The 16,727-nt window shown below is 59.9% G+C and overlaps 1 protein-coding gene across 12 annotated transcripts in view; it reads right to left on the reverse strand.

The window, feature by feature from the left end:
- Positions 1-16,727, reverse strand: part of ST3GAL3 (ST3 beta-galactoside alpha-2,3-sialyltransferase 3) — a 259,919-nt gene that overhangs the window by 74,112 nt on the left and 169,080 nt on the right. For all 12 annotated transcript variants that reach the window (XM_075914639.1, XM_075914644.1, XM_075914642.1 and 9 more), the window contains 2 exons: positions 14,976-15,070; positions 2,374-2,437 (listed from right to left, as the gene is read on the reverse strand). In XM_075914639.1, the coding sequence (XP_075770754.1) occupies positions 2,374-2,437; positions 14,976-15,070 (159 nt within the window). The remainder of the gene's footprint in view (positions 1-2,373; positions 2,438-14,975; positions 15,071-16,727) is intronic.

Consider the following 16,727-nt stretch of genomic DNA (forward strand, 5'->3'; position numbering starts at 1 on the left):
TGGTAAAATGCACGTTGCCCTGTCCTGTTTACAAGCCACCCCACCAATGTATGTTATCTCCAAGTTTTACCAGCACTCATTTTCTATTTTCTTCCATAGCACAGATAAAGTTCAATAGCATTGGGCTGAGAGCAGATCCCTGCAGGACCTTACTAAAAGCACGCCCTGTAGATCGGGGTGGAGAACCTTTTCTGGGTCAGGGGCCATTGACCCACAGAAAAATCAGTCGGGGGCTGCACACAAGTGCGAGGTAGGGAAAAAACCCCTCACTGTGTCCCCCAAATGAGCAGAGACTCCCCCCATTACCCTTGCTCACCAGAGCCTAAAGCCTGAGGTTTCCCACCCATGCAGTCAACAATGAATTGCTTTTTTGAAATCTCTCTCAAGTAGCTTTTAATCCGTATCACATGGGCTGTGCCGACCCTTTACAATGGTATTTCTTGTAGAGCAGGATGGCATTTGGACTAGGTCAGATATCTCACAGGAGTCTCATACACAACGCATCGACCTTTAGCGAGCAAATGGGGCAGCTCACAACAAAAGTCAAACTTGCTCTACCAGAAATATCATTATGCAAGATCAGAGCACGTGGCAATGGGCACTAGCTAAGAGCCCGTCTTTTCACGGCTTTTAGTTCAGATTAACCGTGCGCCAGTCTGCTCCTTCGCCTGGAATGGCTCATGTCACCGCCGGTACCTTCCCAGAGCCGTGCAGCAGCAGCTTTTCCAGCGGTCTGCAGCATCCCTGGAGGAAGCCACCCAGGGACTTGCGTCCCTTTGGGCCCGCTCAGTCTGAGGACCGGGCTCTGTGATCACATTGCCCCAGCTGCTTCCTGGTCTTTGCGCTGGTGAATTGAGGCTGTTTTCCTTGACAGTGCCTCTCCGCAGACCGTGAGGCTGCCTGGGGATTTCAGAGAGCTCTCCACATGGGCCCTTGAGCCAGAAGTTCTGGTCTCATGGGAAAAGCTCCCGGGGAAGCGTTTGGTGAGCACAGGCACACACAGCAATGCGCACAGCACTCTCACAAAGCTGCGCGGTTAGGACTCAGATAATCAGATGCTGCTTGGTGCAAGAGCCTCTGCACGTCACTCGGACTACCCGGTTACCGCGCTGGCAGGCTGCCGGCAAAGCCTCGGAGCCACGCAGCACCAGTCTTGCGGCACAGCCCTCTCTGGCGCCTCAGTGGAGCGCGTCCCTCGGCAGCGTTTCAAGCACGCCTCCCCGAAGAAGCCAAGGGTGTCGTTCTCTGGCCGAAGCAAATCCCAAGTAGGTGACATCAGTTTGGGGAGGGTCACAGCAACTGTGAGAGCCCCCAGCATGCACCAAAAAAGCACTCTTACGAACCAGGGAACTGTGGAAGCACACGGGGATCTGAAAGGGGCTGTTTCTTCACACCCCCTTTCTCAAATAGCCCCAAATTTGGACCACGAAGCCTGCCCGCCCCCCACTCCCATGAGGCACAGGAAACTGCAGGACACTCTGAGCCAGCAGACTGTAGATCCAGGTGTGCATGCCAGGGCCCCTAGAAGAGTCGCCTTTTGCCAGTGAGCTGAGAGCTGTAGAGACCGGGAGTGCTGGTGGGCACTGGAGGGACAGCAGGGTTAGCGGGTCAGAAAACAGGACTCAGTGTGAGATCAAAGCTGCAGGAAGAGTCAGGAAAGAGCAGCTCCAACATTTCTCAAAAGTGCTGAAGTCACATAACTTCTGAAAAAATGACCCCGGCTGCAGGAACTGACACCTGCTGAGGACGTGAATCCAAGGCTGGAGGTCAAACAGAGGAAGGGTCAGGATGCAAGAGGGTAAAGGATCAGGTAACTGACCGACACGTGCCAAGGGTTTTCCAGACCCAGTTCTACAATAGGACCAGAAAGCTGGAAGGAGCTTCTTCTAAAGAGACCAATACGCATTAAATCGGCTCAACCCTCCAAGTCCCCATGGCAGCCCCTACCCTCAGTCCCTGCAGTTACCCCCACCAGAGTTCAGAGCGAGCTGCCGGTGAGCTAGTCTTGTTAGAACAAGTGGCAGCCTCCTCGTTTGTTCCCTACCTTTGCCCAATTTGGCCGTGTGGCCAGCATACTGCAGGGCGCTGGGGGGAGGGTTTGCCACAGTTTCTGAAACCGAGCCAGTTATCTGCCTGAAAAGCTAGCAACGGTGCACACGGCTTTCCTGCTCTTAGAAGCAAATGATTAGGAAGCAGCCGCAATGCAAACCTACTCTTCGCAGGGCTGAGTTAACAAACGTTTCCAGAGTTCACTGGACGGAGAACTCTCTTTGCAGCACCTGGCCTAGGTGCAAAGCAGAGACAAGTGCTGGGGGCTGCAGTCAGGAAATGTGATGAGCAGCCATGATTTGCTCCAGAAGGGTCTCCCCGTACCTGTCGAGGGCCGGAGTGAGGCGATAATCTTTGGTTGCTGACAGGATGGCTTTGATCAGGTTATCTGGGGAGACAGGAAAGGAGGCGTTAGAAAGGGCATCGCAGGTCAGACACGTTCTCACCTTTGAACAAACCCAGGGCTGCCCTCCCCTGCAGAACACGCACAGTTCTTCTTCCAGGGCTCCCCTATGCCCACACATTCTGTCTCGCTGCCTGGGAACCCCCTGGACTCTGACTGTGATAGCCGGACCTACCCAAAGCTGCGAGGTTTTCCCCTCTCCCAGCAAACACGATCGCTTTGGCGTGCTTCACCCTCATTTACCTTGGCCAGCAACGGCCAGGTTTTATAAGGGTATGTTGGCATTTTGTGTTCCACAGATTCACACAGCAGTCACTGCAGGCCCAGCTGTTCAAGCACCATCATGCAGGGATTTGTATTACATGGGATGCAGCAGGGAAAGGGGACATGCTCGTGCCCCTCATTGTCCAAGTGCCCCCTCAACGTCTCCCTGGTGTGAATAGCAGCCCTCTGGGCCCCTCTGTCAGCCCTCGGACCTGTGCTGCCAAGCGGCGTGCCACAGGGCTCCACTCCGAGCAAACATGTCGCCCTTGTGCACACAGCGATTATGCAAAGTGCAGCACGCGGCTATAACCATGGGAATTGTATGATCAGTAACACGGCCCTGAACAAGCGTGCTGATGTCTGTGAAACATCCACGGTGATCTGCAAGCACCTGCCACACCATGGAGCAGTGCCCCGCCCTACTCTGCTGCAAGGCCTTCTGGCGCTAACCTTGGAATGTTTCCACTGTCTATTGCCCCCCCTCCCAGTCTGGAGCTGGCCCCGGAGGCGCCTCTTCCAAGGCCACACGGCCCTGGGACAGCCCCAGAGGCTGGAGATGATGCTGCCATGGCCACACACTCTGGGGCTGGCCCCAGAGGCACCGTGACAACATGATCACACAGTGGCCCTAGAAGCGCCGCTGCCATGGACACGCAGCCCAGGGCTGGCCCCGGAGGCGCCGCTTCTGCAGCCGCAGGTCAGCCCCAGATTGCACAACTGAGGCAGCAGCTCCTCCAGTCTCCGGGGCTAGCCCGGGACCACATGGCCGACGGGCCACTGAGGAGCCTCAGCCCCAGCTCTGCCTCCTTCCACCGCAGCCTCACCTGAGAGGCTTTTGCCCACCCCTGCCCTAGCCCAAAAGCGACGCTCTGTGACTGCTGACAGCAATGCCAACTTGAAGGTCCAGCATCTGCGAGGTTTCCTCCATCAGGAGCTTCCAGAGGAATTGCGCTGCCCTGTGCGCACACCACTGAACTTTCCCGGCTGATGCTGGAGCGCACAGGGCAGAGCGGCAGTTGGAAAACAACATGAACAGAAGCCACGAACCACTGCAGGGCTGGGACCCCACGCGGCGCCCGACTGGACGTTTAGCATGGCCGTGTTCCTATAACACCTAGCGCCAGGCGGGGTCGCCAGGCACTGCAGGATACAGCTCACGCTGTCAACGAGGGAGCTCCCAATGTGACTGTGATGTGTCACCAGAGGGAGCAAGTGTGAACACGCTTTGGCGACTGTGCTTTTGTCAATTTCTGCGGGCCAACATTAGCCTTGTCAAGGAAACGTTGCTGTTTCAACACAGCCATACGTTCTGAGAGCAGAAGGGAAGGGTCTGTTCAGAGTAGCGGGTTCCTATTTCCTCCTAGCAGCTGCTCTCAGTCTAGACCCTCAGGCTGTGAGACACCTGAACTCAGGGGATCCCGTGTGCCACATTCAGGGTGATGTGAAAGTTACATGGCTTTAATAAGAGGGTACAAGTGTAAATAAGTACGTCTAACAGTCTGAATCGGAGTCTTCTCCACATCAAAGGAGCCAGTGCAAGTTATAGTACCCTAGAATTCATGCCACAAACCATGGAAGCAAAATTATTCCCCTCCCCCTACAAAGGCATTGTAATGTTGAAAGTGAAATCTGTCCTGTGACCCGTGAGGGGGGACGAGGCCCTTGGGGAGGCCGCTGGTTCTGCCACACCCCGCCCAAGAAAAGGGCAGTAGACAGGTTGTCTGAGCAAGCTAGAGGAGCTACAGGGGAGCAGCCAAAGGGGGCCAGGCAGGTCGTACAAAAGGAGCTGCAGGACAGCAGCAGCGAGTTGCTGCGTGAACCCAAGGAGTGAAGACTGGGTGCCCAGTGGGCCAGAAGAGATGTCCAGGGCCACTGGGAGTGACCCAGGGAATCAGAGCAGCTTTGGAATGGACACAGCAGACAGCCGCTATCTGCAGGGTCCCTGGGCTGGGGCCCTCCAATGCCCCATCAGCCAGTGGGAGAAGGGACCGAGGAGCGAGACAGCCCAGAAGGGGAACTGGACTGTAACCTGGCCAAAGGGCTGACACCAGATGGGCCCCGAGAGGGCGAAGATGCTGCCTCCAGGAAGGAAGCCGGAGGCCCTGCCCCACCCCAGAGTAGGAAGGAACGGAGACACATTAAGGAGGGCAGAGGCACCACGCAAGGCACTTGCTTTACTTTGCACAGACTGGAGGGCGGAGTGAGGGAAGAGCCTCCGGAGAGAGAGAGAGAGAGAGAGAGAGAGAGAGCGCGTGCAGGCACTCACACATGGCCAGGGGGGCGCTCGTGACAGGGGAAGGGGCGGGTGGGGCCCAGGGCGGAGCAGGGCAGTGTGGGGAGTGGGGCAGACCCAAGGTGGGAAGGGGCCCAGGGCGGAGCAGGGCAGTGTGGGGGGTGGGGCAGACCCAAGGTGGGGAGGGGCCCAGGGCGGAGCAGGGCAGTGTGGGGGGTGGGGCAGACCCAAGGTGGGGAGGGGCCCAGGGCGGAGCAGGGCAGTGTGGGGGGTGGGGCAGACCCAAGGTGGGGAGGGGCCCAGGGCGGAGCAGGGCAGTGTGGGGAGTGGGGCAGACCCAAGGTGGGAAGGGGCCCAGGGCGGAGCAGGGCAGTGTGGGGGGTGGGGCAGACCCAAGGTGGGGAGGGGCCCAGGGCGGAGCAGGGCAGTGTGGGAGGTGGGGCAGACCCAAGGTGGGGAGGGGCCCAGGGCGGAGCAGGGCAGTGTGGGGGGTGGGGCAGACCCAAGGTGGGGAGGGGCCCAGGGCGGAGCAGGGCAGTGTGGGGGGTGGGGCAGACCCAAGGTGGGGAGGGGCCCAGGGAAGAGCAGGGCAGTGTGGGGGGTGGGGCAGACCCAAGGTGGGAAGGGGAGCAGGGCAGTGTGGGGGGTGGGGCAGACCCAAGGTGGGAAGGGGCCCAGGGCGGAGCAGGGCAGTGTGGGGGGTGGGGCGGACCCAAGGTGGGGAGGGGCCCAGGGAAGAGCAGGGCAGTGTGGGGGGTGGGGCAGACCCAAGGTGGGGAGGGGCCCAGGGAAGAGCAGGGCAGTGTGGGGGGTGGGGCAGACCCAAGGTGGGGAGGGGCCCAGGGAAGAGCAGGGCAGTGTGGGGGGTGGGGCAGACCCAAGGTGGGGAGGGGCCCAGGGCGGAGCAGGGCAGTGTGGGGGGTGGGGCGGACCCAAGGTGGGGAGGGGCCCAGGGCGGAGCAGGGCAGTGTGGGGGGTGGGGCAGACCCAAGGTGGGGAGGGGCCCAGGGAAGAGCAGGGCAGTGTGGGGGGTGGGGCAGACCCAAGGTGGGAAGGGGAGCAGGGCAGTGTGGGGGGTGGGGCAGACCCAAGGTGGGAAGGGGCCCAGGGCGGAGCAGGGCAGTGTGGGGGGTGGGGCGGACCCAAGGTGGGGAGGGGCCCAGGGAAGAGCAGGGCAGTGTGGGGGGTGGGGCGGACCCAAGGTGGGGAGGGGCCCAGGGAAGAGCAGGGCAGTGTGGGGGGTGGGGCAGACCCAAGGTGGGGAGGGGCCCAGGGCGGAGCAGGGCAGTGTGGGGGGTGGGGCGGACCCAAGGTGGGGAGGGGCCCAGGGCGGAGCAGGGCAGTGTGGGGGGTGGGGCGGACCCAAGGTGGGGAGGGGCCCAGGGCGGAGCAGGAGAGGACACGGTCTCCTGTGGGTGAGCCGAGGCTCCAAGGTGCAGCCAAGGGCCCACAGCGAGCCAGAGGCAAACCTGCGAAGAGAACCCAAGGGCCCCATCGCCGCTCCAGTCCTGAGCCTTAGCCACAAGGTGCCGCTGCTCCTCCTGCGCCAGGCGACAACAGGAAGCCCCACAATGCAGAGGGGATGGGCACGCTGCAAAGCAAACCCCCGTGGCAGCCCCCGCCCGCCTCATTTCATCCGCACACTCTTTGGGGGAAGGCAACAGCTGCTCTGCTCCTTGGCCATGCTGCACAGCTGTGCCCCGCGACCGTCTCCTTTCCTGGGCACAGACACCCGCCTAGAGACTGTCCAAGGCCTCGAGTTGCTGGGACCCGCTCTGCCAGCCTGGTCTCCAGAAGAGCAGGGGCAGGAAAGCAGAGCAGCGCTGCAGCTGGCCTGGGTGTTCCTAGGCTGCTGGAAAAGGAGACAAGCCGACAGGAAGGAAAGAGGCAGACGGTGCCCACGGAGCGCCAGCCTGGGTCTAAGCGCCATGTCTAGCCACCATCTTCACGACAGCACCAGCACGTGTTTCCGACCGGCGAGCTTCAGCGACTCTGCTGAATCGGTACTACGCTGAACTTCACTCACCCAGCAGCCGCCGCTGTCCCTCCCGGGCCAGATGCAGGGCGCGGCGTGGGCCTTTCCCGCACGCCTTGCTGGGAAAGCGGCGGTAAGCACGTCCCTGCCAGTCCCGTTCCTCCCCGCACAGCACGCCCAAGGCAGAGCAGAGCTGTCAGGAGTTAGGCTCCAGAGCTAAGAGGTTACCTGAAAAGGAATGAGCCTTTTAGACTAGCCACTGGCTTCTCTGTTGGCCTGGACAACCGTGCGGCCCTAACCATAGCCACCAGGCCTGAAGGCCGGGCCTCCCCTCGGCCCTCTAAGGCAGGCCTGGGCAGAATACAGCCTGCAGGACGGATCCAGCCCGTGGACGCAGCAGGGAGCCCCAGGCAGGCTTCCCGGCTTGCCCCACACACTGCTCAGAAAGCAGCTGCCGGGCCGTTTCTATTTAAAAACTGTGAGCCTGGAGGGAAGGGGGGGAAGGCTTCAGGAATAACGCCCGCTCCCAGCACAATCCCATTGGCCGGCTTCTGGCCCGAAACTGGCCAATGGGAGCTGCCTGTTTGAATAACAGGCAGCACATGAAGCACCACGTCCCCCTCCAGCTCAGTTCTTCACACAAGCACATGGCTGTGCAGCCTGGGCAAGCACGGGGCCGGTCGGCAGGCAGGCAGGGAAACTTTTTAAGCTCTGCAAGCTTTAGCTCTGCAGGCAGGCTGGTTGGGCTGCTGGCTGGTAAGTCTCCTGGCCAGAGCCTGCCCCTGGCACCCCAGCTCCTTCCTTCCCCAACCCTCTTCTCCCCACTCAACATACCCAAACCCTCTGCCCCCCTCCTGCATCCAGACCCCCCCTCAGATCTGGCACCCCAAACCCCTGCACTCCAGTGTCTTCCCCATGGTTACAAACCAAACCCCTGCACCTCTATCCACTGCCCTAGGTCACAACTGCCTCCTTCACCCAAACTCTCTCCCTGACCCCACTCTCCCTCCTGCACCCCAATCCCTTACCCCAGGCTCCCTTGAGCACCCAACCTCCATCCCAGACCCCGCACCTCCTCCTCCATCACTTTCCAAAACCTTGGAGTGGCCCCTGTTAAAAACTATTGCCCACCCCTGCTCTAAGGCCCACAAAAACAGTAGGAGGATGGTCATATTTCCAGGGGGAGGGGCAACCTCATGAAGTCAGCAAGAGAGTGTTGCCTTTCTCTCGCCCGAGCAGACTACAAAGGAGGGAATTACCCGCATGCAGTGACTCAGGCACACCTGGGAGGAATTTTAACCTAGAGCTCACATGCCCTTTGCTTAGACAGGTGCTGGAACTGGGGGTGGGGCTGCTGCATCCCCTGGCTTGACGCGGTTTCCATGATGTCCAGGATTTACAGTTTGTTTCACAGGCTCTCAGCACCCCTATGACACAAACTGCTCACTGCGGGCTCAAGAGGAGAGACTCCACCTGAGAATGGTCCCTGCGCTTCCCGACCACTGCCCGCTCCTGGCGAGGTGCCAGCCTGCAGAAGGGGATTCTCCTCTCCCCAGAGGCTGTTCAGAAAGATGGATGGTTTTAACCCTGACATCCACAGCATAACCTCTCCTTGGAATCTGTGTAGCATGCAAAAGCCAGCGCCTGTAGCTCAGTAAAACCCTTCACTTCTTTCCCTCAACATATTCCTTTAGCAGGTTCCTTTTTCATGGCTGTGGGGTTACCTGAACTGGGGAAAGAGCAACTTTTATCACGTGGAAACTGGCACGAAATCAGAGCAACTCTTGGTTTTGGTCCAAAGCAAAAGTCTAATTCTGGGGCTAACTCAGAAGTCTGCCTCCACTGGTCAGAGGAGGACAGACAGCCATGCACTAACAGCCAGTGTGGCTCACGGTCCCACACTATCCTTGGACACAACTACAGACGTCACACCCTTGCATTAGTTAGAGGGGACACCCAGAAGGCCATGCTGCTTGGTGTGGGACAGGCAGCAGTGCAAGAGAACCCACCAGGCCAGCCATATAAAAGGCGCCCTCCTAGCCAGCTGGAGAAGAGGGGAAACCTGGCAAGAGAGACCCGATCGTGGGATGGGCAGGACCACACATGCGTGGCTGTTGCTACTACGGGGCATGGTCCGGGGAGGCGGGGAAGCAATACTTTGGGCCACTGTAAATTCTGCTTTTGATGTCGAAGTGACTCTGGTTTAGTGACGGCGATAAAACCGGATCCATGCCAGGAAGCCAGACGCTCTGCAGCTCGAGCACGTGGAGAAGAAAGGGGTGGCGAACTTTTCTGGGAGCAGTGGCGGGCTAGCTCTGGCGGGCCCCTGAGTTCTGGGGCTGCAAAGGAAGAGCCACGGCTGGCCCATGCCCGCTGCTTTGCGCTCCTGGGGCTCAGGCTCAGGGGCTGTTTCAGGCAGCTCTGGCACCCTCCCACCTTGCAATGTCCTAGAGTTGAGGCTCCAGTCTGAACCCAAAAGTCCGCACAGCCCCGTAGCCCGAGCGAGCCGGCGCTGGCCAGCCGCAGGGGTAGACAAAGCCTACATTTCCACTGAGGAAGGAACTTCCGATCAGCTAAAACACCAAATAGCTGGGTGCTTCCCACAGGCACGGCTACGCCCAGGAAACCATGCCAGGGTTCAGCCAGGCACGGGAATGACAATTAGCCATTGCAGAGAACAGCAATTAGGCTGTGTGCCCAGGCAAAGCCTCAGATTTCGTTGTCAAGCGATCTATCACTATTCCGGATGTCGCTCCTGTCCTGGGGAGACAGCAAGTCCCCCTCCCACTAATTTACATGAAACACACCCAAGATGCAAAACTGAACTTCCCATTTTCTTATTACAGCTGAAAAACCACTTTGTAGATGCCAGAGTGGAATGCAAAATCTGGGATGGTGACAGGACGGGCTGGCCCAGGGAACGGACATCTTCTCCAATGACAGCCCGCAGCGCCAGCCGGCCCACGCATAACAAGAGCGCTAGAAGAAAGGTAATTGCAGAGCAGCAATTACCGGGAAACAAAGACACGATCCCTGATGGAATGCGCGGAGCCGAGATTAACACATCCGATTTCATTTAAGCCAAAAGCATTTGAAGCCCAGCGAAGCGGCCTGCTTTCTCCGGTTCGAGACCACGGGCGACTCCTGGACACACTTCTCTGCTTACTCCCTTTTTCTGCATCGTAAGAACGTCTAGTGACAAATATGGTTCTTCGTGATCTCCAGAAATAGCCAGGGCACCGGAGACCTGGCTCGCTGGCCCTCCCTGCGCCAGACAGCTCTGGGATTCCTCCGGCCCAGCTGCGGGAGGCGGCTTCCTCTAGCGTTACTAGTCTCACTGGTGCCGTAAGACTGCCAGGCACTTCTCCCCCGACGAATCCTGCCAGGCAGCCCCCAGCCGGCGTGAGTGCTCACCCAGGCCAGCCTCCATGCCAGCAGAGGGGCGTGGCCACAAACTCGTACAAAGAGGGAAGAAGGAGTTTCAGCAGAACCTCCCTCCCCCCGTTAAAGTGCTCAGGCTTCCTGGAGCCATCCCTGTGCTGCGCTTGCCTCACGCCTGGGGAACAAGCCCAGGGCTGAACACAGTGCTTGCTGGGGCACTGGCTTCTGCAAGGAAATGGCGCTGCTCCCTCGGCAGGTGGCCCTTCGAGGGTGCATCTACCAAGCAGCAAGCAACCCGCCAAGGCTCAGCGCCTGGGCCAGCTGGGTCAGGCTCGTCGGGAACTCGTGTGCAGAAACTCTCCCACCTCCCGGGTTTTCGGAGCCCAGGCTCAGCCCAAGCCCAGAGTCTACACTGCAAGTTGTGCGCCTTGCTCCAAGACCCAGGGGCTCCAATCAGCTGCCCCCGCTGGCCACAGCCGCACTGCCGTCTTCTTGCAGACACGCCCTCAGAAGTAACCCGAGAGTGACAAAGGCCGTGGCCCAGCGGGCGCTGTGCTGCTGGCACCGCGCAGCCGAGTTCTAGGACACTCTGTGCCGGTGTCACAGCAGGCGTTTCGGTATCGGAGGCGTTTCTTGGGTAATTTGACTCTGCTGCCTCCCAGCACCCTTGCGACAGCCATTAGATATTATACCCTCCTCTTCCTGTCCCAGAGCAGCTGCCACATCTCACCCCAGAGCAAACTTAGCCAAAGTCCAGGCCAATTAAGGAGACATTTTTCAACAGAATTGAAATCTCTTGGGGGGCTCGGAGTCTGCGACCGTACCAGACTGCAAACTCGGCCTCCCCACAGCTTTAGCCCAGGCGCACTCAGGAGGCAGCAAGTGCAATCGACCAGCGGACTGGATCCCTGGGATGCAGGGAGTCTCCAGACCTGGTGTCTTTCAATCAAGACTGTATCATCTTCCAAAACCACAGGCGGGGGCCTGCGTGAAGCAGAAGCAGGGTGCCAACGCTCTGACTTCTAAAAACAGACACCCCCCCATCTCGTCCACAAGCCCTGCCCCGTCCTGCCTCTTCCCAAGGCTCCACCCCTGTTCCGCCTCCTCCTCGAGACCCCGCTCCCCGCCAACTCCTCTCTCCCCATCCCTCAGTCCTCTCCATTCCCCCTTCTCCCAGCGGGGCTGACACAGAGCCTGCTGCCTATGGGCTCAGGAGATGCAGGTTGGAGGGGTCCCGGCTACACTGGGGCCAGTGTGGGCTGATGATCTGGTGCCCCCGCCCCCCCCCCCCCCCCCACAGTAACTGGACTTTTGTTGCTGGGTCACATGGACACTGCTGGGCCCCTTTGTCTCCCGGCCTTTCTGGTCTGAAATAGGCCAGCTGGCACCAATGCAGAAGATCAGACTGGGTGATCACGAGGGGCCTTCCTGGTCTACAACCTCTGCCTGGGCACACCTGCTCGGAAACGCACCGAGCTCGACAGCAGCCTTCTCGGAACCCATGCGCAGGGGAGGGATCCCAGCTGCCTTGGCTCCGTGTGATCAGGTCCCTAAAAGCAGCCCAGAAGCGGAGCTGGCCCCTGCACAGCATGGTTTGGGGTGGCCGCCCCAGACCCCGTACTTTGGAGGTCCCACAGAGGCCACCTCAGCTGTCCAATGGAGGAGACCCGTGGGGTCCAGGATAGCCCGAGGAGTTACCTGGGGGGCCGGGCACGGGGTGGAGCAGCGGTGGGCGCCGGAGGGACCCAGCAGCCTGCCCTGCTCCCCGGCCCATCTCCCAGCTTTTGCTTTACCACGTGGTGGCAGCAAGTGGGGCAACGCAGGGCTCAGGGGAGCAGGCTGGGCTGCTCCGCTTCCCACTGCTGGGATTCCTGGCAGGCTGGGTGGGCTCCCAGTGCCTCACTGCTTGGTTCTGAAGAGCACACGATGGGCCAGCTCCCGACTGCCTGGATCACCGCCCACGTGTGCTGACTACATTTGTGCGCGCCGAGCCCTAGCTGTGGGCACTGCAGGTCAGCTGGGCAGAGTCCTGAGCAGCCGCCCAGCAGGCAGGGCTCACCGGTCAGAGCCAAACGCAGCGTAACGAGGTGGGCGAGCTCCAAGCCTGCCTGGAAGGGTGCAGCCTGCGTGCGGACTAGACGACGAGAACAGGTCGACCTCAGCCTGGCTGGGGCCAGGGCTGCTAGACATGGGCCGTTCACGAGGTACACAATGGCAAACCATTCCACCTCCCAGTCCCAGGGGCTCCCTCCCACCAGAACAGAGCCCCGCCCGCCAGTTCCAGGGCGCCCACCCCTGCTCCCCGCCTCGGAGCTGCTCGGCCCGCTCGCTTTCCCATGCACACCCGGCCCGGGGCCTCCTTCCACACTGCCTGCCTAGCACCAGACGCTCTGACTGAAAGCCCTAATGATCCCATCATCAAGTCCGTCCATTCGTCTGGAGCAGGCCCCCTAGGATGGCTAGAAAAGACGGACGCACGGACTCCCAGTGATGTGTGACCCAACAGGGGCGCCACTCGCGTTGCTAGACTCCCTGCCTGTCAGCACAGCCATTAGAAACCCGGCCGCGCACGGCTCCATAACTCATCCCTCCCACACAGAAACTGCTCTCGACAGAAACCTGGCCCCGAGGTTAGTCCCAGGAGGGCACTGAAAACCCCATTCGGCTGCTTCCGCCCCATTGCTTCAGCTCTCAGCCGTTTCAAGAACGGCAATTTCTCATTTCTCGGTGTGACTGAGGAAACCCAAGAGAAAGGCAGAGATTTACATATCACTGCGGTGGTGACACAAGCTGGCAGCAGCCAGGAAACCCAGAGCCAGGCTGTCATTCCTCTCTGGCACGTTGCTCCCTTTGGCTTCAGTTTAGCAAAATGAGTTTGATTAGGCCTGGCTGCAGGCGTGTGCACTCGTCAAGGCTCACCGCCGGGGGCCAGCACACCTGCCCCAACCCGCACCCTCGCGTGCCTGCTTGGAACAGAGGCGGATCCAGCGTTCCCCCTTGTGCTTCCACTGACGCGTCTGCAGCCGTCCCGCCCCGGGCTGGCACAGCAGCGGCCCCTCTCACGTGCCCCCAGAGAGGGGAGAGGCTGCACGGCGACGAAGTCTGAGCTTTGTTCTGCTACCGAAACATCGGCTAGCGGGATCTGCCTCCAAGGCTCGACTCCTGGGGCCACGCCTGAGACTGCCCCGGTTCCTGGCCACATCACAGTCTGAACTAAAGCTTCCACCTGAAGCAGGAAAAAAATCTTCGGCTACGTCTAGACTGGCATGATTTTCCGCCAATGCTTTTAACAGAAAAGTTTTTCCGCTAAAAGCATTTGCGGAAAAGAGCGTCTAGATTGGCGCGGACGCTCTTCCGCAAAAGCCCTTTTTGTGGAAAAGCGTCTGTGCCAATCTAGACGCGGTTTTGCGCAAGAAAGCCCTCAGCGCCATTTTCACCATCAGGGCTTTTTTGCTCAAAACAGTTTTTAGCGTCTACACTGGCCCTCTTGCGCAAAAACATTTCTGGAAAAGGGCTTTTGCCCGAACGGGAACGTCAAAGCATTTGCGCAAGAAGCACTGATTTCGGACAGTAGAACGTCAGGGCTTTTGTGCAAAATCAAGCGGCCAGTGTAGACAGCTGGCAAGTTTTTGCGCAAAAAACTTGCCAGTCTAGACGCAGCCCTCCTGGTTTCTAGCCCTCACGATTGTGACAAAACGTGAGCCAGGGCAAGTGGCGCAGTAACACGTTCCAGGCTCTGCAGACACCCTGAAACGACCCCTCAGAGCGTGGCCTGCCCCAGCCATGTCCACAGCGAGTTAACCCCGAGGTCGGGCGGGGCAGGGGGAGGCTGGCGCACACCAACGCCTCACCAGCAGACCCCTCTGGCCTGGAAGGAGGAGAAGAACGAAGCAGGCCTGTTCCACTCACCCGCGGAGGCACATCCCTCGGCTGCGTACCTGGCCCGCCCTGCCTCTCAGGAAGGAGGAGGGGAGCTCCCTCGCCACCTACACTCGGAACGGGCCCTGGTTTGCTTTCCTCTGGCCCGCCCTGCCTTGTTCCCAAGAAGGGACATTAGGCCGGCTGACCATCCACAGAGAGAAGGGCTTTTCTCGCTGCTGTCAGTATATTCCACCGTGGGGCCACCTACTCCGAGTGTCACAGCGGCATGAACCAAAGGGAATCCTGGGTCCCGCTTTCGGTCTTCCTGCTCCTAAGCCCATTGCCGCGGTAGCTGAATGGGCTCTGGGGTCTGCTGTCTCCCCTCCGGGAGCCCACCAGCAGCATCGCTATGTAGGTAGATCTATGGCGCCGGTCAGCCAGTGGCCAGGCAGGGCTCTGCCAACAGGACTACTCAGCCCTCTGCCCACAGCCACACTGGTTTTCGCTCACCGGGGTGTTTTAAGGGGCTTCTGCCACCTGCCAAATTGCTACAAACCCGCATCCTTAGCGACCTGAGAGCCGTACTGTACACATGGCCCCGCCGAGCACGCCAGCTAAGCCTGGCTTTGCCGCACTCGGACTCTCACCAGTTTTATCTGTGCTCCCAAGCGCCAGCTTCTGGGCCAGACTCTGGCTGGCTGGGCTCTCAGAGCAGGCGTGTACACACGGTACTCAAATCACAGCCCAAATCTCTCTGCACACACCTACCCAGCCACACCCCTCTCCCCGGCAGCCCAGGCCCTCCATACCTTGTCCTTTAATTCCAAAGGGAGGCACAAAGTCCCTGATCCGGGCCCACTTTTTGAAGGAATCGTCCAAGAACATTGGCGCTGGCTTGGAGAACCTGAAAAACAAAACGGGAGACACGCGATCGTGAACTGGGGAGGAACAGGTCCCGGGGACTCGCTGCCCAAACGCTGATTCCCTACTCTCGGGAGAAGGGCAGCAGGAGTCAAAGAGATTTCATTACCACCTTGAATCCGCACACAGGAACCAAGACGAGTTTCACGGCGGAGCTGAGAACCGTGGCGCTTGCCACGTGGCAGCTCAGAAGGACGTGCAGCCTGTCCGCCTGGCAGGCGAGCTTAGTCCCAGCAAGCCAGGAAACGCCAAGCGTGCGGATACGGTCCAGGCGAGAACGCGCTGGAGTTGAGGCTAACTAGCCGCTGCCGTGTTCTAACAGGCCTGCCGATGGGGGGACCGAGGGACAATTCCCCTGGGGCCTGGCGATTCAAGAGAGACCAGGCCTCTTGCCATGGCAACGGCAGTGCCCAGAGCCCCGGCCCCCTTCAATCACCGCTGGAGCAGCCCCAGGCATGTTCCTGGCAACTCTGAGGGCTGGGGGGCACTGCATCCCATTGGCTGCCCCCGGCTCTGCCCCGGCCACCCCTGCCCACCTTGCCAGGCGCCCGGCGGGGCTCTGAACACAGGGCAGGGGACACACGGGACCCTAACTCGTTCATCTCACCACCGACCTTTCTGCTCTGAGCAGTAGACAGGGTGTGCGCAGCAAGACAGCAAAGTGCTTCGTCCCTAAGCACTTTGCCACGGACCTGTCTGTGCGGGATCCCGGAAGCCTGCCAGCTCTGGCACTCTGGCCAGCCTCTGGCGCATGCTGCCTGGGAGCAGAGGCGTGTCCAGGAGGGGACAGGCCAGGTGGCTGCAGGCAGAGCTGTGCCAGAGTGAGTGTAGAGTATGCTGGGTGAGTGGGGAATGGAGACAGAGGGGCATCTCCAAAGCTGGCTGCTTCCCTTTGGCCCACGCAGGCAGTGCTAGTGTCTGAGCCGCCCCGCAGATACAGGAAAGGTTCGGGAGGCTGAGCAATAGCACTCACGAGCTTGCAGAGCTAGAAACAGAGGCACGCCTCGCTTCTCTGCACTAAACATGCGCGTGATCCTGGACACCTGCCCCCAAACCGAGCCAGGACAGTCACCCGCACCCACTGCCAAACGAGAACCTGCCGAGTGCTCTGGGGCCTGGAAGCCTGTGGAAACATTCCCCCTAGGGAAAGACAAGAGCCATTAATCAGCCTGTTCTCTTCTGGAGGAAGAATCTCTGGCCTGCAGCGAAGACAACGGCCCCTGATGGAAAAGGTCACGATGCTGCCACGCAGGGGAATACTAGCTCCAAGATAGGTGGGAGCTGAGGACAGATTTAGAGGCCGGCAGGGAAGACTCATCAGCACGGAGGGCAGCAAGCGCATTTCCCAGCAAGGTCAGGAGATGCTCAGGATTCAGAGCTTCTCGGGACCAGAGGCTGTTGGAACCAAAACATTCGCAACGCTGAACCAAACTTTGGGTTGTGCCTTCAAAAGTTCACAACCAACCGTGGCCTTAGCACGGCCACAGAGCCTCGTTATGCAGAAGACACATGCTGCTGCTTAGTCCTTTGTGCGGAATGCAGCACGGGGATACACGCGCATTCCTTGGGCCTGCGGCGGCCTGATCCGTTCCCAAGGAGGCTGGTGTGTGCTGACAGCGTTCCTCCCTCCGAGGGCTGCT

This window comes from Pelodiscus sinensis, unplaced genomic scaffold (genome assembly GCF_049634645.1).
Source record: "Pelodiscus sinensis isolate JC-2024 unplaced genomic scaffold, ASM4963464v1 ctg99, whole genome shotgun sequence".
In the NCBI taxonomy this organism is placed as follows: domain Eukaryota; kingdom Metazoa; phylum Chordata; order Testudines; family Trionychidae; genus Pelodiscus; species Pelodiscus sinensis.